Here is a 27,791-nt window from a genome sequence, read left to right on the forward strand (position 1 = left end):
AATTACACAGCACAGCTGTTTTGTACGCCACTGAGCTACGTCAAAGTGGGTTACACACCACTGCTAACAAAACATAGTTTGTCCTTGGCTTGTAAGCACCAGTTAACAACACATATATGTTAACATGGTCTCTTCAGCCCCTTCCTACTTATCTGTCATTTAAACATATCCACTGACCCATCCACTTACAGCCTGGAAAGTAAACAGAGCATGTTAGATGTATCTCCAATTGATGATATTAGCAATAAATTTAAAACTCTGGAAAAAAACAATAACTTTAGTAGTTCTGTGGGCCCACTGTGTCTGCTGAGCATGTCTCTGGTGTGGATGTGTATAAATCAGGGCAGTGCTAAAATAAAGCATGCCTGCTGACAAAGCTCTTGTTGCAATGCAAAATATGCTCTTGAAGCGTAAAATCCATCCATGGAGGATGATTTCATACCTTGCCCAAAGCAGGGTTAAACCAGATTAACACAATAAATAGACTTTTCTTTGATGGGAGGCTGGATTTCTCTAATGAGAGAATCCTTTACTGAGCTATAATTCCATTTTAATAACATAAAATCTACGCTATTTTATCCCATCTCTGCTGAGAACATCTTGTCTGCAAGTTCAGGGTTCTGGCCCTATTTGGCCAGGATTTAGTTTTGTATGGTTGGAATGATTTTAATATTGCATATTCAGTGATTCCAATCCCAACCAGAGCACATGTGGTGTATGATTTTCCGCCCCCTTCCCCCCTGTATTAATTACAGCCCCAAATACCTGCTGGTTTTTGACACACTTGTCGGTCCTCTTGAGAATTTATTCCATCTGAATAATACCCAGTGTTTCCAAATTTATTCAGAACTTTTGCATATAAAATGCTGCAACTCGTGATTATTTATCAACTGTATACTCTGTTCAACTCTGTTTAGAATATTTATAGTAACCTGGTGGAGATGCACCCCCAACAACACATAGTCCTCTTTGGAATCCCAACATATGTTTGGATGAAAAAGAATCCTTTAAAGCCAGATGTGGATATAATCTTCTTTCAGAGAATGTATTAATTATATAAGCCCATTATCAATTTACAGTATAGCATAATGTAGTAAAAGTTCTGGACATTTCTTTGAGAAAATGCTAATTTGTTCTGTCATCAATCCAATGCTGAAATGTATACCTGCTTTAGCAGGGTCACAGGGGGCTGGAGGCCATCCAGATCACACTGGGTAGGTTTTGGGGGGTAACAGCTCGGACACCTTTTCTTTTTTTTTTCAGCATTGGGGGTGGCTGTGGCTCAGTGGTATAGTCGGTCATCTCTCAAAAGGAAGGTTGGTGGTTTCGATCCCTGACTGCTACAGTCACATGTCGAAATGTCCTTGGACCAGACACTGAACTCCAAAATTGCCCCCGGTGGCATAGCCATCAGGCATGAATCGGCATAGATCTGATTGGAAATTGGTGCTTGCTTGTGTGTGTGAATGGGTGAATGTGACATGTAGTGTAAAAGTAGCTTTGAGTGGTCGCAATTTTAGAAAAGCGCGATATAAGTGCAGTCCATTTACAATTTTTGCCGAAATGTAAACAAAAACAGGCTGAACAACAGGCTAAGTTTTAACCAACAACTAACTTACTGACTCTGGGGCAATATCACTTCCTGTTCATATCCCCCAAAGCATTAAGCAATCACTTAAAGTTTTGGAATCACTATGAAATAGAGCAATTGTTTTAATTTAGTCTGAAGAAGGACCCACAGTGTCAGAAAACCTGTGGTTTGAGGTACACAGTAACATGCTTCCCTTCCTGTAATCTTAGTAATTAGAAATGGGCTGATGAATATAATAGGTGTTCTGTTCTGTACCAGGAAGAATGGTTAATATTTTTCCAGCGCAACTTAATTACGATGTTCTTGCATTCCAAATGGGAATTTAGACTGTTTTATTAAACCAAATGGTAACAACACCAAATTAATTTCTTCTCAATGATTCCTTTAAATTATTTTCTGGACATTCCGTAGCATGCATTAAGCAAACAATAGCTACCTACTGAGAGTTAAAGGATGAGATGACTCTGTGCTATGTGTTGATATCGTTTTTCAGGTGCAGATGTGGGCTAGTGTAGCCATGGGGCCTGTGAATGATTTATTGGAGTGGAGCTCAGAGAGACGGCCTATAAGAATCTAATAAGACACCTGCACCTGGGAGGATTTTATACCACCTTGGTGGGATATAGGGCAAAACTAGGAAATGGAGAGAGAGGATGAATGAAGGTGGATGGGGAGGTCAAGGAATAAGCGCAAAGTGAGGAGAGAGGGAGACATAAAGAGCACAAAGACGGCAGAACAGGTGAGGAGGGTTTGGGAGGGTGGGGGTGCGGTGGGGTGTGGTGGGGGGAGCAAGAGGAGGAAAAAGACTCGAAGATACAATATAAGCAAAGTGATGAAAAGAGCGTTTATGATTAAATAATGAAAACTTATTGGTGAATAATGTCAGTGCTGAAATATTTATCAAACATGCACTTGTTAAAACTTGTTAAATGTGAGGATTTGGGAAACAGTGATGGTCATTTTTTTCCCCTATTTTATGTCATTTTATAGACTTGTCTTTGTTAAAGTTGTTGAATAAATACTCAAGACATTACTGGATAATAACTTTTTGTTGTAGCGCCTCTGTCAGTGAAGAACATTACCAATGAGGGGTTTAGACATTTTCCAACGCTGGAACACCACCTAGTCGTCACTTCAAGTCCTTCTGACAGTTATTCCCAAATGACACACATGCAGCATTAACACAGACCGACAGAGGATGAGGGAAAGAAGTGGATAGCAGGACAACCCTTTCCTTACCTTACCTTACCTTACCTTACACCAACATTTTCTTTTTTGTAGTTGTTGTCAACTTGGCTCTGTACCGCATTACAAACAGTACTTTAGATAAGGAATGAAAAAAGAACAACCCGTAGGTCATCCGTCACAACGATTGCAGCCAATCTGTACTTGCAACATTTTGATCAGACCAAAGCTTTCTACTACTAGTTGAAAGATGAATCAGTGCAGACCCATAGGATGTTTGTAAAACTAGTGATATCAGCAGAATTTGGCTCCGACAGTTCCCAATGGACCTGCACTCTCAACCAGGTACTTTCAGGACAGACATCAGTTTTGCATTAAGTTCTATACAAGAAGTCAAAGAAAAGTCATTGTGTAACTGAGATCACTTAGAAGTTAAAATAAGTTAACTTTATATGAGCCATCTTTATTCATAAACCATGAACATGATAAGGTTAGTGGTTACGTAGCGTTATAGATGCAATAGACTAGAGATAACTTCTAAACTGCCAATTGATCCTGGTTCTATTTTGGTAGCTACTTAAGCATGGTCATTGGAATTTGGCTAGCCCTAAATGAAAGCCTGTGGGTGGTTTGAAACCGGGCTCCTGCAGTCTGCATATGAAAGTGTCCTTGGGCAAAACACTGAATCCAAAATGGCTCTCTAAGGCATACCCATCGGTGTGTGAATGTAATTAGTTTGATCCTGATGGACAGATTGGCACTTTGCATAGCAGCCTCTGCCATCAGTGTGAATGTGTGACTGAAAGGGTGAATGTGGCATGTAGTTTGAGTAGCCAAAATGCCAGAAAAGTGCTCTGTAAGTGCAGTCCATTTACCATTTATCTTATCACAAGTGGACAGCTCTGAATACATCTGTTCACACTTGGCATTAGAAAGCATCTCCATATGCATCTCTAGCGACCGCTTGTCATGGGACCTCCCTTTCCTGCTCTATATGCAAACAAACATGTATCCTGCTTTGTCTATAAAAAACGATCAACTGATAAAAACTTTGAAGTAGACTTACAGCAGAGAAAGGGGGTTAGAGAGTTAGAGAAAAAGAAAGAGAGAGAGAGAGAGAGAGTTTGAAGGAGGGAAGAAGAGGAAGTGGGTGAATTTGTGTCTATGTGATATAAAAACTTTCTTTGGTTGTGAATCCTAATGTTACCTGACGTTTTTGTGGTTTAAGAGTGAAGTGTTAACAACAGTGCAGACTGGAGTTTCAATGAACATTGACAAACACTCAGATAGATCTGTATTTTGTACGCTTGTCTCCTCTATGAAATGTCTGTATCCTCAGAGCGCTGCATTATGATAGACTATGTTGTGGGTCACATCTCTCACCCGGGTACAGGTGCTGTCTCTTCCATTGTGCCCTATTTAAAAACAAAGTTCACTGTGGGGACTTCCCCACCCCCAATATTTTCATGCAGCATCCTCAATACTTTGTTTTAATGTGTGGAATGATAGGAGTAATAATAAAACAAAACAAGTTTCACAAGACACAGAAGTGAAACTGGTGAATCAGACAAGAATGACAGGCAAGCAGTCCTTAAATGTGGCCCAGGACACACTAGGACTCATTGCTGGAAGAATGTGACCATATGTGGCCCTCAGAATGTCAGAATGTGTCCTCAGTGTGTCTAAAGCCGCTTTCCCACTGGTCCAGAAACCCACTAACACCCGCCAACACCCGGCTTTTTTGTTTGATGGGAAAGGTTACAATCGACATTCAGACCCGGGTCAAATGACTCTTATCGCCTCGGCTCTGATTGGCATTGATGGGACAGAAACCTCGGTGGACACCCTAATCTCCTACCCCTTTCTGGTGCGACCCTATGCTCCATAGGTAACTTCTGTGACTCTTTGTCATCTCAGCTACAAATTCCCCCCTTTCTCCGTCCAAGCTGCGCTCGAACATTGTTCCAAATTTGTCTGCGCTGAGTTTGATAAACAGACTGAATGAGTAATAGATACAATAAAGACCTAACCACCGTAACATCTTCACTGTTTACTAACCCTGTTTCGGGCGCATTTGTGACGTCAGGCCATAAATGTGGGACATTTTTTGTGCTTTCCTACTTTACATCAGTAATTAAGTTTATACAAATACATTTTACAAGTAATCTCTCTAATATATAGCATAACACTATCAGCTATCTGTCCATGATGAAAGACAGCCAGACAGCCATTCTGTCTTCCAAATAATCCAGCAACATAACTATCCACTCATGAAATTAAATCATACACTTTAGTGGATGTCCCTTACCCTGGGAATAAGAATGAGCATTAATGGTTACAGAAATCATCCTGCATCGTCTTAAGCCATATTCACTAAGCTGTTGTTGTTATATAAGATTTTGAAAATCAACTATGGATAGACCTTCCCACCCAACAAACTTTATACAAATTATGTTATATATTTATGCTCCAGTATCAACAGATTCAGCCAAAACATCAATAATGCCTAAACAATGTACAGGACGCCAACTCACACAAACCAATATTCTAAAGTGAATTCTAACATCCACTTACACAAATTAGTAGTGAGGAGCCTCCGACACAGAGAACATCTTAACAGTAGATGAATAATATTAATTAATTGTCACATATCAAGCAAAGTTTCCAAACATTTGTTGGTTTTAACTTATCCAATTTGAGGCTTCCCTGCTATTCACTGTTCTATATTATTATAAATTAAGTTGGTTTGTGTTTTGGACTGTTTATCAGCTAAACCAGACATTTTAAATGTCACCTTGACTGTGACAATAAAGAACAAACTTTACAAAACAGGCTCGCTGTTTCTCCCTCTGAATGCTAAGATAAGCTGATCATTTCCTTACTCAATCTCTATACTTTGCACACAAACATGACAATGGTATACAACTTCCAATTTCCCTCTTGGCAGGATAATGAATAAGCATATTTACAAAAAGGTTGAGCTAGTCCTTTATGATGCACTTGGGGATATAAGTCTGTGGAGTGTGTTTCATGAAATTGTTGTTTTTCTTGCCTCTGAAGCTGACAGAGAAAGTCGAGTCCTTAAGCATCAATCCTAAATTTTCCTCTATTCCAGCGTGTGGGCTTGTATAGATAATAATAGGCATGTGTGTTTTTATCGGTGTAATATGTGTGCTTCTTTTCAGACACTTAAATAATTTGCTGGAAGACCTTGATCATACTGCAGGAACATGCTCATGACTGAAGGGCTGCTACGATAAGCTTTAATACTGAGGGGGAAAGAGACTCATTTAGTTGTACATTGTATACTGAAGACATGATTACTCTCATTTCATGTATGGATGTGACAAACCTCTTGCTCACTCTTTCACAATTTTTATCTGTAATGTCAGGATTAATACCCCACTGCTGCTGTAATGTTTTAATATACCCTGGCTGGTAGAAATACATGTTACAGCTATATTAAGTCCAAACCATGCTCTGATGAGATAACTGTGTGGGAGTAGCAGAATGAGGATGCCAATATTTGCAATTCTATTAGCACGTCGACATGCAGTTTTCATCACAGTTGTTCCTCCTGCACATTCTGCAAATTGTCTTATGGTAGCAAAACAGGAGGGAAGTGACAGACCATTGTTAATGTCAGAATAATTCAACCCAAATGACTGAAGATTATAATAAATAGAAATTTTCAACAAACTGTTAAAAATGTACATTTAGTGAAATAACACATTGCTACACAGAGCAGATTAAGTCAAAGGTTCAAAACTGAACCAGTACAGCTGAAGAACACAACCCCAGAACAGCCAGGACACACCAAGATTTTAATACACATGTACTAAGTACTTAACTATTTATGAGACAGAATGTTTTGCAGTAAAAGCCCAGCACTGATCCAAACCTTTTTTTTCAATTACATGTAATTTTTAAGGGATGACACAGTGAAGTTATCAAGTGTTACCTTTCCAAACATGCTGAAGCTTGTGCTCTCCAAATCCAGCAGTTATTGATAATGCAGTGATCATTATTCAGATGATGAGCTCTGCCTTCACTGTGGATGGCAAAGGCAGAGTCTTGTCAGCATTGCCATGGTTACCTCATAGCAACAGGGACTCTGCTTAGAATGGCACTGATATAAATACATGAATGTTGCTTATTTTAAGGTCAGTAAACATTTCACATTAGTTTTCCTGTCTTTGTAGGATTTGACAAGCTGTTGAAGGGAATTGCCGCTATTTTTTGACTGAAGGTGCCAACAGCTGTGCAAGGTTAGAATTAGCATTTCGATTTCTGACAAGTGTCTCTCAGAAATGTGGGCTTGTGAGATGGCATATCCCGTGATGCGATTTATGGAACACTAAAACCAAAGGCAGTTAGACTGAATTTGAAAATGTATTTTTTGGTAGCTTTTTTTGTACCTCCCGTCTCCCCTGGTGCTGCCCCAAAAAGTTTAATATATACTTACTCCAATGCCTCCAATGTTTTTTTGTTTATCATTTTCAACTCTCCATTCTTTCAGTGAATTGTATTACCTTTATGTCAGTTTATGTCAGCTTTTTAATGTCAATTTATTGGTCGTCTCTTGGAAATGAATATAGATCCTTTTTAGCTGATACTTTGGGGGCGGCTGTGGCTCAGTGGTAGAGTCGGTCATCTCTCAATTGGAAGCTTGGGGGTTCCAGTGTTTCCGCTACATGCATTTTGTGGTCCGCCGCTTCACATTTCTATGATGTGTCCTGAAGTTGTAATTAAATGACTCTGCGGAGATTTCCGCTCCAAATGAACAGTCGATCGCCCTCTCTCCTCTTGAGGAAGAGCACTGAAACAGGGACAGGAGTCACAGGACATCAATCTAACGTGAAGTCGTGGCAACCAATTGAACAACAGCAGGACCAGTTTACTTCTAATGGCAAAACAGGTCTGCTCCGCATCGCTGACATCGGACGTTCTCTGTCCAAACAGATGCACACAAATGCATTGATTGTGGCTGTTTATAAGCTTATAGAAGGTGCAGATTTCATTGGGTAACGATTGATCGTTTTGATCGCTACGCCATTAATAACGTCCCTCGTGCACATGCAGCTCGTGTGCTGTGAGAACTGAATTGCGAGAGAAAATATTAAACTTCTGTGACTTAATTAAATAGACTGCTGATGAAGACAGTCAACAAAGCAGACAGAGGCAGACAGAAAGAGGAGGGTGGGGCCAGCATCTGTGCAGGTGTGTTGGGAGGGACTGAAGCAAAGCAAAGAGATCAGATTAAAGTAGATTGTGAATTAAAACATAATAAGGTGAATAAGAGAGTACCATTTAAGTGTGGAAGTTAGAAATAATCATCTAGAAATACATGTGATGTGGTGCTTTTCACAGAAATAATTTATATATTTTATATATGCGATTAATTAATTACAAAGCAATTATTAATGTGGTGAATGTGTATAGATCTGATTGGAGACTGGCATAGTAGCCTTTGCCATCATTGTGTGAATGTGAGTGTGAAAGGGTGAATGCGATATGTAGCGTAAAAGTGTTTTGAGTAGTCGAAAGACTAGAAAAGTGCTAGTACGGTCCAATTATCATTTTAACTTTACCAATTGTTATCATGCAAAAGAGTACTTTAAAAAATGGGATGCGTCCATTATTCATGGCTGTTCTCCTAGAGAAATCTTCCTGGAGAATCTAGGTTAAATGCAAAACATTTGAACCTTTTCCTGAAACCAATGATGTAACCATCATGCCTGTTTTACCATGTGACTAACCAGGCGTGGAGCATCAAAAATTTTCAGCCAAGTCACTTTTTCCGGAACCACTTTTCATGTTATCAGACTAGTCGATCATTATACGATAAATGCCTCTGTGGGGATGTTATCTTGAAGTGTGGTTGGTTGTCTGTTTTGTATGTTTCACTGCATCAAGACTGTTGAGGCAGACAAAGACATAAAGTTGATGGGTAAAGATCACACTGGCACAGGGACGCAGCCAGAATAGGGCCATAATGGCAGTTATTTCATTCACTGGGCCGTGCAGAAGAGGTAGAAACACTTGGACTTAAGATGTAGATAGCATGCTGTACTTGTTGGAAGCATACTGAAGAAGCATACTGAACACTTACATATTAAGGCCTTGCTTTCTAGTAGAAATGCTTGGATCTAGAAAAGAGGCATCTATTTTTGTTTCGGATTGAATTCTGCCACACTGTGTTGTGTGTGCATGTGTGTTTTAGAGGTTGCAGTGAGTTCTCTTGCCATCTGTGTGTGTTTTCCTGATTCTCTGTGTTTACCTGTTCAGCACCAGTGAAGCCTGGAGGATAGCTGTCGGCTAATCAGGCCTCTGCTTCCCTAATAAACCCTGTAATAAGCCCTCATTAGAGCTTTATACCCAGTGTGTGTGTGTGTGTGTGTGTGTGTGTGTGTGTGTGTGTGTGTGTGTGTGTGTGTGTGTGTGTGTGTGTGTGTGTTGCTGTGATTGATGGATGCATGTACTCTATGTTAATTTGTCTTTTCCTGGTTTTTATTTCAGCCAGCATTTTATTTTCTTCATTCATCAGTGTCAGTTACTATAATTGTATAATTGAATTATTGCTCTAATCACAATGGCTGCTATTGGGCACTAACTCTCCTGTTGGCCGCTATATGAGTACAGTCCATTCTATTTTTACCATTTAGATCAAAGCTAAAGCAGAAAGTGAGTCTGTAAGCTGTTCATAATGGACAGCTTGAATAATAATTTTGGCATTATGATTTCACTGTACATTTCTTTGGGCTTTTTGGGGATTTTTTTTCTCATATGTGCTTCTCGCGGGGCGGCTGTGGCTCAGTGGTAGAGTTGGTCGTCTTTCAATCGAAAGGTTGGAGGTTCAATCACCACCTCCCTCAGTCTACATGTCCACAAGTGTCCCTGGGCAAGACACTGAACCCCAAATTGCTCCCAGTGACATAGCCAACGGTGTGTGAATGCGATAACTGACAGTTGACAGTTGGGCACTTTACTCTGCCATCAGTGTGTGGATGTGTGTGTGAATGGGTGAATGTAACGTTGTGTAAAAGCAGCTTTGAGTGGTCACAAGACTAGAAAAGCGCTCTATAAGTACAGTCCATTTACCATTTACCATTCATAACTACGAGTAAAAAGCATTGTACACACCAAAGTGCGTCACAAGGTACCCGTCAAACAGGTCGAAGGTGCAATAATGCTCTTCGTCTAAATGCTCATTTGTCGCTCAGTTTGACTTCAGTGTAGCAATGTCACCATGTTCCCTGATCTCAGACATCACCTTGTTTAGTACTCACTATATATATATAACTGGACAAAGTGAAACATACTATGCAGGGGGGTTATAATTTAAGTGAGATTTGATCTTATCATCCAAGTTTTGTCATAAAGTATTTGGTGTGGGAATTGTTACAACACATTCCTTTTATGTTAACAACTTACATAACCTGTTATTATTATAGATCCCACCAGCGACCACAGTTGAATCAACCCAGTTTGCTGTATGCGCAGTTTGATTTCATTTCAGCTCTGCATCCCATCACACCCTTTTGTGTGTTTTCTCAGACATCTATCTATGTCTTTGCAGAAACATAATTCAGCTTTATCTGGCAGAGTTTTACCTTCACCTGCTGTGAGAAGGTTGACTTCCCGCTGTTTACAAGCAACTCCTCTCTGGTCAAACATGCTTGATATTTGCATTGAATATTGTACAATTTAGCTTATCAAGCTACATAAACCCAAAAGCTAACAGCCAAGTGGGATTTGTATACAGTGGGAGGAGGGGGACTTGATTCATTTGTGAGCCCCTGAGTGCAGAACGAAATGTTTTACAGGAAGACAAACAAGAGGAGTGTTTAAAAGCAAAGCTACTTAAAATGTTTGACTACCTTTGACATATATCAAGGAATAGATCAAATACTGCAGGGACTCATGATGAGAAGGTGGAAAATGCATTTTTCTTTTAATTTCACAGTGTCTGTAAAACGAATTTGGTTATCGAGAGAGCTGAAAGAAATCCAGACTCCACCCAGTTAGAGGCTTCAAAACAACACCTTGAATCCTTCCACTATGTGCATACTTTAGATGAATCAATCCTGTTTCCTTTTATTCCAACACTTCTGTTGTTGTCAGATTAATGTGCTACAATTTGCTTGTCTCTAAAGCTGCCTCTGTAGTCTTCCTTAAAGTAGGCTGTGCTGAGTCGACAGATTTACAGATTTAGTGTTCCACTGGAACATTTTAATCTGCTTCGTTACAAACACGCTTGGTGTTATATCTGCCTCTGGAGCCAAAAGCAGCACTTCTTTAAATGATGCTGCAAAGACAACTATTGGTACTCACTCTAATCTCATTACTTGGTTGATGGACAAGTGTTTAAAATACTGTAAAATCTAAATGTAATTTGAATTCATTAGTATACTGAAAGCCAGAGCTGAGTGTTGTATTATCTATTCTTTCTTCTCGTTATCTTATCGTTGTATTTTTATCATGTTTTGTCAACTACTGATGGATATTTCTGTGGGGAGAAGAGTTTGTTCAAGAGAAGAGCTTCTTTCATTGAAACGGAGCAAGTCTGGAGGATGCCACCCTATTCTAGCTGAGACAGAGAGGTGTTTTCGTGGTTGCCGTGCTGGTGCAGAGGTGAAGGCTTGGAAATGGAGATGTAGGCCCTTTCTGTGATCAGTCATCGTGGGAAATGTCACCTCTCTGCCCGGCAGAAGTGATGAGCTGGAGATGTTGGCAACTGCTGTTGTTCGATGTGAAGTTCTCCAAGAAATAGTTGCCAGGATACAGACTAAAGATTCTGAGGCACTTTTAATAATTTCAGGAGACTTCAATCATGTGAAGAAGGTTGAGGCCATACTAAACAACACGGATCATCCACTTCATAACACCTTGATGGACCAAAGAAACAACGGTGGTGGACGGCTCCTCTCTCTTCGCTGCAGGACAGAGAGATATAGAAGATCTTTTGTACCCACAGCCATCAGACTTATTAATTCTTCAGTAAATGGTAGATGAGATGCCAGACAAGTGAATTGCCTTTTTGGAATCAATAAATTTGTTATTTGTTATTTGTGTGTTTGTGTAGTGTAGTGTGTTTTGTGTCACACAATTATTGCTTACCAGTGATGTTGATGACAATATCCTTTGTATCTTGAAAGTTCTTGTTGTGTCTGATTCTTACACTCAAATGATGTATTGTAATGTTCATAAGGAGCACGAGCTTAGCTCGTATCAGAAAACCTTTTGTTAAGGGAATTTAAAGTTATTACCTCGAAGATCTCAGTTTCGTTCTATTATCAGCACCTTATGGCGATAAACAGCAATTGCGGGAGTTCACTTCCCAGATAACCAGACGTCTATGGTCTGCTCTCTTTGTTATGGCTGTAACTCTTGATTTTCCTAGCTGACGGTCGCTTTCCTTTTTAGACTGTTTGTCTGAGCTTCCAATTTGTTTCTTTTTCTTTGAATTGTCACTTATTTTTGAAGTTGTATCTGTAGTCATCGATCTTTTCTTTGTTTGTTCAGTCAAAGTAGATTACTGTTTACTTGCAACACTTGCAGATACCGGAAAAACAGCCGTGTAGCTCCGCCTACCCTCTCTGGCAGACCAACCACTCCTGGGTGATAGAAGACGCGTCACTAACTTGTGATTTTTTTCCACCAATGTCGCCACCGACACCCAGTCTGTAATTCTGGAAATTTAAAGGCTTTCATCAGTGGGCCATAGCCTCAATCACCATAGTGTTGCCTCATGCGGCGATAGATAGTGACTTAACAGACATTTATTTAAATGAAAATCTTCGACATTATATCTCTACAAAAACTTGTTTTCAGGGTTGACCATTGCTTTTTTGTTTTCTATCATAGTCTGTTGTGGAGCAGGGCACATTGATAAAATATATTCTTGTTACATCCCTACTATGAGATGATACCGATGATACTTTCAAAAGTTTGTGGTTCCCAACGTCCTTCCTGGTGAAGGTCACTTTAATGTGATAAAAAGTGAGATGATTTAGGGCTCCATCTTAAATTTGGTAGCGTACGGTAGCTATTTCCTTATTTGCCAAAGCCACAAATTAAATAGCAAAGTGCCATGTGTAAATGCAAATGACGCTTATTGGCATGAATATATCACAAGTACAATTTAGAGACTGAATTAAAACCCTTTGTATTTGCATTTTACTTTGTGCCCAACTTGTGCTTTGGTAACCATGAAACATGAAAATGAAAGTGCCCTAAATGCACTTGCACCATATAACTTCAACCATAAGCCATTATGAATTGTTAAAATGGTGCCCTTTTTGTGTCATATGTGGATGGTTACACCCAATTATTGTCAACAGTCATTTATCATTAGCGATGAGCCAAAGAAAGTTGGTAAAAGATGTGTTAGGTGTAAGGTTAGCCTTCACATTTTAGGCCAAGCATTAGCTTCCTTATATCTCTACTCATCTACCTTTTACTGGAGTATTTGACTCCTTCACATTGTAGTATAACTTGACCAATGACATTTCAGCCTCCTGAAAATCATTTCTCTGACAAAAAGTCCAGCCTGCTGTGCCACGGTGATGCCGAGGTGCTGTGGGTGCTGTCTAGAAAAACTTGCTGTTAAATGGAGAGTTGACGGGCCAACGCTCTCACTTATTGCCACCTCTAAACAAACTGCTATTACCTGGAAAAACTGAAAGCGCTGTATTGATGTGTGCTGACAGAAAGGAACCCAAGTTCACAGATTGGCTTTTGAGGGTGTCTGTGCCTGTTAGTGCTTGTCATTTCACTTTCTGGTTGCATGGCTTCCTGCCTCTCCTGCTATCTAGATAACTGCTTTTATGCCATAAAAGTGTGATTTGCTTTGTCAAGTGCTTTGTGACACACACACACACACACACACACACACACACACACACACACACAATGGGACTCAGTGCCTCTGTCAGGGCAATAATGTGCCTTCCCTGATGAGATGGCAAGGGAGTTAGAGAATGGAAGTAGAGAGAGACAGATCAAAAGAGAAAGGGGAAAGGAGTGCTGGGATAGACATTTGGAAAGCTCTGAGAGAACACTGTTACCTAATGGTGCTGTCGAGGATGGCAAAGGTGGAACAATAGTAAAGACAGTTTTTATGATGTAAATAATAACCATGATCGTTGTCACATTTGTCAGAATGTACAAAATGTGTTTACTTTCAACTTAAAATGTGATGTCAACTAAAGCAAGACACTATATGACGATGAATGAATATAAACAATCACCTGTAGGATAAAAAAATATGAATCAGACCTCTTAAATCAATTGAAGTAGTAGTGGTATCCTTCTTCCAAGTGATAATGTTGCTTCATCATCATCATTGTTTGATATCACTTGTACATTTGAAATGCCTTTTATGAGGCTCCAGTTTAGGTTTATTGTTCCCCACTTACTTAGTAGTTACCAGAGCTTGAAGAAAATTGATTAAAGGGGAGAAAGCTTTCGTGGCTCTAAGGGAGGACTAGCGTGTAGCAGCAATCATAGCTAACTGGGGTAACCAGGCCAGTGTCTTTGGTGTCTTTGATGGCATGGCAAAGACCAATTGGATTTAATTTCCTTTGTTGTTATCATGCTTTGAATGATGTAATACAGAGAAAATGGGGCTCTATTTTCCGGAGCCTACCATTACGCACTTTGTACCAAGCCACTGCACATGTTTTTTAATCCACTGAATTACAAAATATAACAAAAGTTAACTCCAATAATAGAAAAAAAACTAGTTGAATTTTCAAATATAAATGTCATTACCAACCACCTCCACTGGCTGGAATGTCTCGGTTCTCTTGTAGAAACAGAAGCTGTAATGCTTCTCTGTTAGGGCCCGATCAGACAGGACATGTTTTGCAGGCTGTAAAACGTGAGGCGCACTGTTCTGCCTATTTTGTTGAAGCCTATGGTTAAAAAAAGAGCAGCTTGCTGCGCCTTTTTTCTACTGTTGTTAAGGCGACCACTAAATCATTAGCTGTCATTAATTAATTAATGCGTCTACATTCTACGAATTGGCGCTTTTCTGCTTTGAGTCGAAGTTTTTTCAACTTGGTTGCAGCTAATCACAGATCTTTGTGACATCAAATCCACACAATACCACATGAAAGCCTGAAGTTATGATACATAGAAATCATGCTGCACAGGTCCTCAACAATAATAAAATACATGTACCTGACAAATAATAAAACCCGACAGTTGTGTACACTCGGCTGTTGTGTACACTTGGCTGTTGATGCAAATACAACCAAAAAAAGTTTCCGTTTTCAATAAATGCCGCCTCATAAGGATCATGTGGGTGTGAAGATATTAGCTCCGGGAAGTACTTTTGTCAGAGCTGAGGGGAGTAAAATGTAATGCAATGAGTCGTGTAAGTCACAGTAGTAACTGGAATGATTTTATTTTGTTGAGAAGAAAAAATGGAATGGCGAGCGCCTAATTCAGTGCAGCTTTAGACACAGTTGCTGTTTCCTTCCTCGATAAGTGTTAAGGCCTTGGTGGCTTTTGATAAATTGCTTGTAAGAGGGCAAAATTGTAACGTTTTTGTCTGCAGGTATTTCCCTGTTATTAATGATTACAATCAGTGATGATTGGAAAAGGGTCTTCAGACACTGCTAGACAACCAGCAAGAACTCTATCTAATGTGTATTGAGGACTATTTTTACATATTAAGGCGATGGTGTGTTTTCTCTTTCAGTGCCTTGCTGTGTGGGAGTCATTCCTGCTGTCTCAGAGACCAGAACCCAGCGAGCAGAGAGATATGGAGGATGCCTCTTAAAAATGTCGAGATGACCGAAACATGGAGAGCGACTCCTTACAAAACAACATAAGGCACACCCTCTGTTTTCTGTCCAACACATCGAAATATGGACTTTAAACCAATGTCAATTTATGCAAACATGCATCACATACAAAACAAGCACACTTCACTGTCATCTCTTCTCTTCTTATCTGGCCAAAGAGGTTTATACCAGTCTCACCATTCCAGTGATGATTGTCCATCACTTTAACCAACACTGTGATCCAAATATCCACATATTAGCGTTTACACACCTCCATGTGCATTGCCAAAATTTAAAATAGGCCTCCTGTCTTTTCTGGCTACACTTTAATGTTTTGTGGATTCTAAATGGTAAGCTGCAGCGGTGTTATACGGCCCCTCACTTTAAATAATTCATAACTAATGATGCATTTAGATGTCGCTCTTAAACCTTGTAGGTTTGCAATTTTCCACTTTACCAACAGGAAATAACTTAACTTAGCATAACCTAACATGAGAACATGTGTCAAAAAGTTACAAATTACGTTGATAAAGCACATAGATTTGAAACCATAAATGGATGATTTGAAGATAAAATTTAGTCTGTGTGCTGCTTACTGTAACATTAGCAAGACAACAAAGTTACTTGTTAGCTTTTCATTGAGTGAGGCAGTTAGAGGAAGCCAGTGTGAATGAAAGGAATGCCAATTCTGCAATGTAGTTTAGGATAGGTCTGCATAAGTTGGTTTGAAATCAGTTAGAACGAATTATGTGTTAGCTCTTATTTATTCCAACCAGATAATTAAAAAATAGAACAGCCTTTATGAATTCAAAAAATGTAGACTTCCAAACATAATTCATTTCAATTTAGACACTGATACCGATACCAATGTGCTGCGTGAGTAATATTAATATCATGGAACCATTTTTTCCAACACTTAACCATAGCATTTAAGCCACAACCAAAATGCAAATGAAGGGTACATAGTAATCAAGAGTTAAGATCCTTTTTGTCGAAAACTTCTGGCTTTTTTTTTTTATCCTGCAGTGGCCTTAAACTGCTAGCATGCTGCACAGCCATAAGACTTTTTTTTATTTAAAGGCATGGTCATAGTCATAGATATCTAGATGCAAGATACAAGCCAAATAGGGATGGAATAAAGACACTGCAATTTCTCATCTCCCAAAAAACTCAAATCTGATTTTTGTTGTCTATTGACATGTTCCTTGACATTGACCACTAAACATGGAGAAGGGAAAGAGGAATATATTTAGTTCAGTCAACCATTACACTTGGGTCTGGAGTATATACCAAATATATCTCATCTGTGGCTGTGTCATCACCTGCGTTTACTTTTATTGATAAGACCCTAATGGCGTACAGATATATTTGATTTTAGTCGAAACACCATTGGTGCCTTCATAGCAGATTATTAATTTCAGACCCAAAGTCTTTGTGATGTTTGTGGATCAGTAAAGTTGGTCCTATCATCTACGTACTGCTTTATCTGACAGTGACCATTTAAAATAATTTGCTGTTTGTTCTTTCCAATTAAATCCTCAAACATCCTCTAATACGCCTGTCTTTGACTGAAAGCAAGTTCAGGTCTTTTCTATAGTGTGTCTTCTCATTATTTCACTAGCCTGGGCAGATTTAAGCAAAGATTGTACACTAAAAATGAAAAAAGTTAACATTTCATGACAAAATAGCTCAAGAAATGTATTGAACATCTTTTAGATAATATCTACATCCATCTAATGTACTGCCATGATAACATGTAACATCAGAGTGGAATTAATGACACACAGCACTATTGATTTCCTGTCAAACATTGTGCAGCAAGACTTTAAATGCTTTATGAAATTCTCTCAAGAATGTTTTTTTGTCTGTTTTTGCCAATTGAGATTTCACGTTTACATGTCTGATGAAGCCTGTCTACATGTCTTTGTAACAGAATTCTTAAATAATCTTTTTATACTGATGTCATCTCTTTCTCTCATTGTTGCTTTTATCTTTATTGAATATGTAAAAAGAAAAATTCTGAATCAAACAGATTTTGTGATGTTGACATTATAATAAAGACAGATCTCACACTATAAAATGTTTTCTCTTCAGTTTGTAGACTGTGAAGCGTAAAAGGCAGCAGAACTGAAGTGAAAAGCGTATTGTTCAAAGTCTCTGCCTGGTATTTAGATTCAATGACTCACAAACATCAGCTTGAAAAATGCTTTTTGCCTAGCAAAAGCATAATTTGTCTTTTACAGTGTCAGAGTGTCTTACAATGTTCCGCTAGTTGGCAGGGCTTATTTTGAATGCAGCAGCTACACACACTTTGACAGTCAGTTTTCCTCTTCCATGACAGCATATTGATTGAAAGAGAAGTGTTTTTGGAGCACACATAATGATTATCACTCCAGGGTTGAACGAGGAAATCTTGCTTGTCTTTTTAAGAAGTTTAAGCTGTGGAATCATTCTGCTTGGAGGTATGCTTCGCACACAAGCTTGGGGTTTATGCGGTTTTCAGATGCAGAGCATTTGATCTCGATTATGGAGCGACTTGTTACAATGAAACATTTAGACTCAACCCATTTCAACAACTGCTGTCAGACTTCAGTGGAGTTTGTTTCGACTGATTCCTCAGGGTTTGTTTATCTAAGTTTCTATCTCTGTTCATTTCAGCCTCTTTAAAACAGAATGCGATATTCAAAAGTTTCCAAAAAACTACTGGCATAAAGACAAACTTTGTAGCAAAATCCCCCAAAATGTGAACTGATGTTAAACAACATTTATTTTCCAGCTCTTGCAGCAGATTGGAAAGATATGTGTTAGATAGTGTATGTTAGAGTTCTGCTGACTATTTGGGATTTTTGTTTTTTTGGTGCACCAAATTATATTTTAAAAACATGCAGATTTATGTTGAACATGAATATAATTGTGGTTCCCTTTGTGTACTCCAGCTTCCTCCCACAGTCTACATGCTTGTTAGGTTAATTAACAATCTTGGAACCCATCGGCTACCATCTGAGACGATATAGCCTCTGGGGACAACAGTGAACATGTCGGGGTATCCGGTTTAGCCAGCAGTTCCAGTCAAGATTTCCTTTTCTGCGTGCTGCATTATTTACAGTCCAGTTAGCAACTTGAGAAAGTGACCCTGTGTTCAGATCAAAAGTGAAGCAATTTTCGCCCCTGCAGATATGTCTGCACAATAAATGCCATCATTTCTTGGTTCATTAAATCCCCCAAGAGGAGAGCCCATTCATCTGTTTCTGGTGAGTGTTAGTTTCACTGTAAATAATAAGTTAGACAGAGGCTTCGCTCTGGCTAACTACTGTAGTCTGAACTGGAAAAAGAAACCATTATTCTTTTGATTGACTTTAATTAACAGGTCTTAAGTTTGTCGAAATAACATCATGATGCAGATTTGTAAAAAGTAAAAATCTTTGTCAGGTCTGTCATCAAGAGGAGAAGAAAACTACTTTTGAAATGCTTGTTTCTGATACATTCGAGGAAGTCAGGAGACCTAAAAGCTGAACGGCTTTCGTGCAGCGTCAAGGGGATTTGTCTCAAAAAAAGCTGTAAGCATGCAGAAGTTTATTTATAGAGATTAATAAGAAGGTAAATCATCGTCAGATGCCCGCTGATGGGAGCCGGGGTGTCATTGTGGCGCATTTCTTTCCGCCTGCTTTAGCTCTCCACACGGACTGTTTATCCTGCATATGCCGCAGCCTGCTGATACGTCATTGGTCAATATTACTCGGACTACAAGCGTACTACAAACGGAATCCAGAAGACATGCCATCCCTAAAATCCACACCCCTGCCTACAGATTTGGATTTCCACTTTTTACTAAGGTCCTTGTAATAAGCGTTAATTAACAGTTAATAAGACCTTATAAGTCCTTATAAGATGCTTATTAACATTAAATATACATTAATAAGACTATATAAGTGTTGATAATAGTATTATTATCATGTTTTTATGAGATTATTAGACATGTATAAGCACTCATAAGATACTTGTAAACAATTTATAGGCAGCTTATGAGCGTTTATAAAAGCCTTATAAGTTTATTATAATTGTTTATAATAGCATTACAAACCTATTCATTGAGTCTTACTCACTTACCTATTATGCCTTTGGTAAGCCTTTACTATGCTTTACAGTTGCTTTATTATGATTAATACATACTTTACTATGCAGTAATTAGCAATTAATTATGCACCTATTAACAGTTAATTATGCTTATTTGCAGCTACTGGATCTAAAGCGAGAACAGTGCCTTATTGAGGTTAATAAATCCTTTATTATGCGCTTATCAACAGTTAATTAACAGTTAATTATGCTTATTTGCAGCTACTGGATCTAAAGCGAGAACAGTGACTTATTGAGGTTAATAAATCCTTATTATGCACTTAACAGTTAAAGGCTTTTTGCAGCTCCCATTTGTAATAAGCACTACATGGGGGGCAAAGGTTGATAAAATGTAAATAAATTATTACATCAAAATGAAATTTAAAAAACACTTTCAGACAGCTCTTCTGAATTTTTCTAATTTTTCAGCAAAGTATTTCACTTGTACATTATAAAACGCTTCTTAAAAAGGTTATATCAAACATGACTAATTCTGTCACCAAAACAGTGGAATTGTTACATAGAAACTGAATTCACAATCACAGTAACTGTGGTTGTGAAAGTCTGTGAAAAAGTGGGTTTAAAACAAATTTTATTAAAATTCTCTCTCTTGGTGGGTCATTAAAAATAGATTGATTTATTCATTAGTGATTTTCTTGAGGAATGTCATTACAGCAAAGACTCTAATTTGTACAAAAAACTGTCCTTCAGTACAGATGCACACCATTACCCAAAAGACTCTCTGCTAGAGGTTTTAGGTTACCAAAATGTAAAACCGCATCAGGTCAGCGTTTTTTAGTGGGCAATGCAAGAATGGAACTCATTAGCAATATAGCACAATCAAATAGTATACTGTTTTAAAAAATCACTTAAGGGCCAGTACTTACAGAGAAATATACTTAATATTAATTCTTGTGCTGTAATGTGTCAAGGGGCTTTTTTTGTAAACATGACATTGATCTACGAAATTATGATAAATTCATATGGAGCTTATGTGGTGTTGTTTGATTTGTGTCAATATTCATTCTGTTGGTGATGTATGAAGTGTTATGTGTTTGCATTGTGAAGAATTGTATCAATGTGTATTTGATATTGTCACATTGTAATATTTTTCAGACCCCAGGAAGAATATCTTCTTTTATGCTGAAGCTAATGGAGATCTAAATAAACAAGCAAACAAAAATAAAAGTTGTATCTACAATAGCACTCGGAGACAGCAAACCTCCCCCATGGCCAATACTTAAAACTATTATGTGCAGAATTTAAAGCCACCATAAAGTATGTCTGCATCTATTTCCAAAACAATAAGGATTATTGTGAGTCAGATCGGAATACAATCCAAACATTAATGGGTTGGCCCTTAATACCCCATAATGTTTAATGAAAATGAGACAATAATATTTTTCGAAAATCCTGCTGACAAACATATGGCACCAAAAACATAACGTTCCTGGCAGAGGTTGCCAGCAACAGAATGTTCACAGGGTGTGGGGGGTCTGGAGACATCATTATTTATAAAAAAGCTGCTCATGCCCCTTCTGCTCCTCCACTGAACCCTCATAGGAGGTTGGTTTGGATGGATTTCTCAAGAATATGTGACTGCATGTGACACCAGCGCCTGTTTGTTGTTTCCTACATTGAAATTCAGTGTGAAAGACTTCTTCAGCTTTGCTGTTAACAGTGAGCGAATTAAACTCATTGTCTATTCCTCTCCCCCTGCATGGTGAGAGCAGCTGTGCAGCTGAACACGTTTCCACTAAGTAGGTTATCCTACACACTTAATCACATTAAATATTAAAGCAGGTCCTTTAAATAAAGCAGTGCCTTTAAAATTAGGCAATGCAGAGGGGAATACAAGCGAAGGAGAAGAAGATGTGGAGAGGGGGAAGGAGAGAACATGTGTTTGCACATGTACATACAGCAGAGCTCTACAGTGATGTTAAGTGTGCTGACGACTGCTGTGTTCTCCTTCAATGAGCCCTGCATGGAGGTCCCTGTAGAGAGAGACATTATTAGATTGTTGGCACAACATGTTTTTATGTGTACATAGTTGTAAAGCTTGTCTTTGTTATTTGAGATGTAAAGCCTCCAAAGTCTTGCGATAGTCTTTATGTTTCAGAATATAACAAACCCCATGCAAAGACCCAAACCAATAACACTAACTGAATGTGTGTCAAGAGCCTGATATGATGCCTCTATGCCGTAGTTGTTAGAAAAGCATTTAAAAGAAAAACACCAATAAACTTCATATCACCCCTGGGTGATGTTACTACTTGCCATGAATGCACACATTTATTCGGGCTATATTCCACAAAAACTCTCCTGCTGCTTCACATACTCATTAGAGCACCAAATGTAGGTTAATGTGTTGCTGGAAAGAAGCATTGATAAAACTGTCTTTAAAAAAAACAGCAGTTGTAGGCTATGCGTCTGGGAGCCATTTATTTTCATTTTTATGTTCCTCACTTTCACCTTTAGTATTTCAACCCTTCTCTCTTACAAAATAACTGCTTTAAAAATAATTTATAGGAGTAATTTATGGGTTACAATATTAAAAAATAGCTTGAGGTTGCTGAGGTAGTCAAGAAGCTCCTGAAATTCTCCCTGAGATGCTGAAGGCTCTGGACATTGTTTGGCTGTCTTGGCTCTTCAATGTCACGTGGAGGTCTGGGAGAGTTCCTGGGGAATGGCGACAATGGTGGTATTTCCCATTTTTTAAAAGGGGGACCGGAGAGTATGCCCCAAACACTGGGGTATCACTCAGCCTCCTGGGTAAAGTTTATTCCAGGGTGCTGGAAAGGATTGGCTCCGACCAATCAATGAATCTCAGATACAGGAACAACAATGAGGATCGGGCCTCACTTTAATTTGAATTGTGTCAATAGTAATGTATCATGTTCAGACATAATCAGCATCATACGTACAATCTCATATTACATTATATTTATACATATTACCTCATGGTAAAGACAGTCTGCTTAACATATGTAGCCTCTTTCCCAGTGTGAGCTAGCATTACATCTTCGATATCAACCTATTCATTACAATCTCTAAATTCCATAATCATGTCATACTAAAAAAAAACTGTCATGTGATTTTTTTTCTAAATGTGCTTTTATTTTGAAATACGGGCAGAGAGGAAGATGTGTCTGCAGCAAAATCCTCTGAGTATAGGAAGGGCTTCATTCAATGTGTTGACAGATATATTATAGTGTGTATATATATATACATATATGTGTGTGTGTGTATATATAGTGAAGTGGTAAAACAGCCACATATGATGACAGGTCCCAATACTGTAAAGAGATATTCTTAAACATTGTTATCTATGAATTATAATTTCTCTGTGAGAACGAATGTATCATGAGTTGGATTTTTTTTTTTTGCTGCCACCTGATGCAACACAGTGTCAAGACAGTACACCTTTGATGCTTTAATGGCTCTACACTGCGTAGGATTACATAATACTGTAAATCACTGCAATACATGAAATCCACTGATGTGTAAGGGCTAGGTTACTATATAATGTATGAGAACTGATGTATAATTTGTGATAATGCCATAACTTGACACTGCAATGAGAAGTAAAACCAGAAAATCTAACTGACAAACCTTCCTTGATAAGGTTTCAGTTTTCCACAGGATTTTTTTCATGTTTCAGAATTCTTCTTGTTAAGTAGACCATAGAATACCATTGATTCAAACCATATTGGTTGGACAAGAATATTTTATTCTGAGTGGTGGTATTATTGCACTGTAGTACGTGATGAGATAAAAGACTATATATATGTGTGGAGAGGGTAAAACAGTCATATAAGGGAGGGATAACTAAAAAAAAGTTCTCCCAAAAGAAATCTGGACACCTCTGGTACTAGGTTCAGAGTCAGATTAGGTTTTTTTTCTTTCATGAAAGCCACTTAATCTGTAAAGACCAATGACAGTATATATAGATGGACGACGCGTCTGCATCTCCTCCCATTGTATGAAAGTGATGCCAAAGTAGCCCCTGCTGCCATCTTGCAATGGTGATGTCAGTTGGAGCCAGTCTGCACAGGTGAAGCCGCTGTAGCCAATTTCGCTAACCAAAACACACACTTAACTTACCGAAAAACAGCAAGGATCCCGCAGGCCGACGTATTTAACAGCAGAACAGCTTCTTTGTGTTGCTCTGAGGTTATCGTTCACAGGTATGGGAACTTAATTGACTGTACTGATTGTTTTTGTTACGTTTCCTCTCATGCATCTGAGAAAACGTGCTTTAAATAACATGTCTGCATTCACCCTTTCACACACACATTCATACACTAATCATGATGCCATGCATGACCCTTCATCAATTTTATTCATTCACACACATTCAGACCCAATGGCTATGTCTTGGGAGCAACCAGGGGTTCAGTATCTCTGGGGATTGAACCACCAACCATCCAACCGATTACAGGGCGACCCACTCTACCCACAGCCGCCCCCTTTGATAGCACTTAGTGCATCATTTAAACATTGCACAACGGTACATTGCATATTAATACAATTTATTTTATTTGACAAATAATTGTGCAGAGAAAACAACAAAAATATAGACACAAGCTACAGAGAACATCTGGCCTCTGCAGCGGCTCACATGTGTCTTTATTGCACTCTGTAGGACACTCCCTCATTGGACAAGCAGCTAAATAATGTATTGTCTTCATTAAACTGCTGGTATGTCCCGGTCTTGCCTCACGTCTCGGTGCCTTTGGACAGCACATATGGACTTATTCAGCATCCCTTAGGTGGAGAGAGAATTCATAATTCACTAAGTAAGAAGAAAAAGCTCTGCATGGCCACAATGTTGGCCTGGCACAGAATTCATGTTCTAGATTAACTAAAGCCAAGAAGGCTGGTTCTGTTTGACATGCTCAGTGGAATGGAGGCAATCCAAATATGGCAGCATTGAGGGCCCCCTTGAGGCCTTGCAGGCATGGTAAGCTATGTGTGTAAATGTGTGTATGTTTCAATGAAACACTCACACACATTATTAATGTATTAAACCATACATGCCATACATGACTTCTTTTCTGCTAAACCACTTGGGCAAAACATATGCCGTATTAAGAGCGTTTTACTTACCCTCAGTTCAGTCATCTCCCCTACAAATAATTTCATTTTAGTTAGTTTTGTTTTTTTTTCTTTTTTTTTTGTTCCTTACTTTTTTCACCAAGGATGGACCACTTGCATTGTCCTGCTATACTGTATGGCCATCAAGTAAACCGTTGCATCCTGTAGCATCCTGTTTCATCCTGTTTCTATAGCTTGCACATCAAAACAGGGATGTGCCAAACAAGTAACTGTAAGTGATTTGCAAACAGCAAGACGATGATTTACCAGCCAGATCAACCGCTTTAGTCTGGATGAAATAGCTTACAGTACATACCCAAGAGTCTGAGTTGCTACGTTAGCTTTAGCTACATTCCCCCCATGAATTAAATGCCCTGCCAATGCTGACCCATAGTGTACTCCTGGCATCCTTCACATTCCTGTTTAGCCAAACAGGCTTTGTTTACATTAAAGGACTAAAGCTAGCATTAGCACTGCTGGCACTGAGGGGGAGCTGAAGAGAGGACAAGCTCCGGAGCCTGCATATACATTACATCTTTTGGATTTTCCCCAGAGAAAAAAATCCCAATACCTCTTCATAGGAATCTGTCACCTGCTGCAAGGTCTCACAACTGTGCCAATTATAATTGATTAAATTTTAAGTTTGTCTTAAACAATAGCCAGATGTACAGTTTTCGCTTGCTGCAATTCTACTAATTCCTCCTGTTAATTAGATGCCCTCACTGCTCTTCTAGTGTTTCGCAGACGGCTCTGATGATTAACATGGCCTCCTTTACCAATGATCCTACCAAGCAACCAAAGTTTTCCCATTTTGTCCATTTGATCATGTTTTGTTTCATGTAACTACACTTGCACACATTCTGTCATCTCTGTTACAGCTAGTCCTTCTTAGCTTAGGCGCTGGTCTGTGCTGTGTGAATCCAGTTTTGCCTGGCCCCGGGTAGACTCCTCCATGCTACACTTGGCCCACAATATTTCCATGCCTAAGAGCAGAGAAGAAAAAAAAATGTAAGAAGCAGCAATGTCACTGGGGTTGAATGTAGTGCTGATGTTGAAGGATAACAACCCAGTAACTGTCTAATCAAGAAGTTAACAGTCCAGCAGACTCATGATTACTCCTCTTGGCTTCTTTGTAATAAACCAGGGAGAGCATAAACAGATTAAGACTAACCTTTCCTCATCTGGTCTTGTAAACGATGTACAATAAATGTGAAGTCAAACCTATTATGATAAATCGAGTTAAATATGATCAGTATATTAGTTATTATTATGCAGAAGCACTGAGACTCAATACAGCTGCCCTCAGGACAAATGGAATTAATGGAGGGAACATTATATAATCCCTGTGTCGCCATCTTGTCCTTCTCTGAACCTCAGAATGTGTTTTTAAAAATGAATCACCAATTTTTTCTGCAATATCTCATCCAGCAAACACTCATGGCCCGGCCTGCTCTTTCTATTTCTGACATCATGTGAGCACTGAGTCCCACGCAGAGAGCCCCAAGGCTGGCAGTGATGCAGACTCACAGTCAATGTGACATAATACAACTTAATGACCCCAGCCCACTCCTTGTGCTGTACAGGCATCACTGCTTCACCATGTTATTGTCTTGTTTTCAATTCATCAGCATGCTCTGACCCTGTTTATGATGAATACTGTTCATGTGTTAGTGGGATTTACTGTGTGGAGTCTGTCCTTTCAGTAGATGCAATGAACCCTCTGTCCTTGGCCATGGCTGTGGGGGGATCAGAGGAAATCCTACCTTCACTTTGTATTTCTTTCTTTCTTTGCTCTGCACAAATCGGAAAGCCTTGCCTTATAACAAGACTCATGAGTATATGGAGATTGCATATAGATGCTTGCAAATGCTGCTCAATGAGATCAATATACAGCCATATTTCTGTGTAGTGACTCATCAGCCACCGAGCTTTAGGGGCCAAGGGGCTTCAGTGAGAATCTGAGCAGACAGAAGAGAGGCACATTTACCATTCTTTCTCTTAATGATAGTTGACAACATAGAGCTCTGTTTGCACAGTTACACTGCGCAATGGCAAGTAATAAATAAAAGCTAGGTTATTTACATATAAACGGTTAAATATACTGTCAAGATTCAATTATACTGCTAGCTTCCTTTAGCATTTTAATAGTACACACAAAAGACACATGCCTCAGGGAAAATTATATCTTGTTTTCAAGACCAATCACTTCATCTAAAGTTATTATCCAACCTTTGGGGAATATATATTTGTTTACTATCTTTCCAAGACTTAGACTCATCAGTCTCAAACTTATGTCTCTCTGTTAAGAAGATGTCAGTACATAGAAGGAGGAAATGAAGGGTAATAATGCTAGCCTTACTGTATCTTAAGTGAATACATAAAACTACAATGGTTTGGGGTTGTAAAGGGTTTTTATGTGCGGGAACTTCTCTTGTTGGTCAACTGGTAAGTGACATATGTCTTATTTTTTAGAGTCCTCACAGTGACATTGACCAGTCACAGTGACACTAACAGAAATGGTTTAATTTATACCTTAAAATATATACCCTGTGCAGCGAGAATATCTTGTAACTCACACTGGTGAAGATTGCAGTGGAAATGCCATCCTGGAAAACATATATTTGTGTGCTCTTACACACAACAAATTAAAAAATTTTTTTAACATTTGTACATTGCTGTTTGTCAAACTATTAAGGAAATATCACCTGAGAGCCCTGGAGGTATGAGGTGTATTTTCCCAAAGAGAAAGGCTAGGCTAGGCTAAGGTTAGGGTAACCACAACTTATAGCACACAACATAACAGACAAACAATAATTATACCTCCATACATCTCACCCCCTGAAAGAAGTGCATTTCTTAAATTGCTGAAGAATTCTTTTTGATGTATGTTAAATCAATGGGTAAACCATTGCTATAGAGAAAAAAGCTCTACAGCTCATTGTTTGAGGGAAAAAAAGACACAGTATACTGTCACGAATTCCCCACGTTGTTAGCCTACTTAAACTGTCATA

At 38.8% G+C, this 27,791-nt stretch overlaps 1 protein-coding gene across 1 annotated transcript in view; it reads left to right on the plus strand.

The window, feature by feature from the left end:
• Positions 1-17,635, plus strand: part of snx7 (sorting nexin 7) — a 44,206-nt gene extending 26,571 nt beyond the window's left edge. Inside the window, exon 9 of the mRNA XM_069667366.1 lies at positions 15,486-17,635. Coding sequence (XP_069523467.1) covers positions 15,486-15,566 — 81 coding nt within the window. The 3' untranslated portion in view covers positions 15,567-17,635. The remainder of the gene's footprint in view (positions 1-15,485) is intronic.
• The last annotated feature ends 10,156 nt before the right edge of the window (positions 17,636-27,791 follow it).

This window comes from Semicossyphus pulcher, unplaced genomic scaffold (assembly GCF_022749685.1).
Source record: "Semicossyphus pulcher isolate SPU_LCO1_2020_fin unplaced genomic scaffold, fSemPul1.0.p SCAF_18, whole genome shotgun sequence".
NCBI classification, from domain to species: domain Eukaryota; kingdom Metazoa; phylum Chordata; class Actinopteri; order Labriformes; family Labridae; genus Semicossyphus; species Semicossyphus pulcher.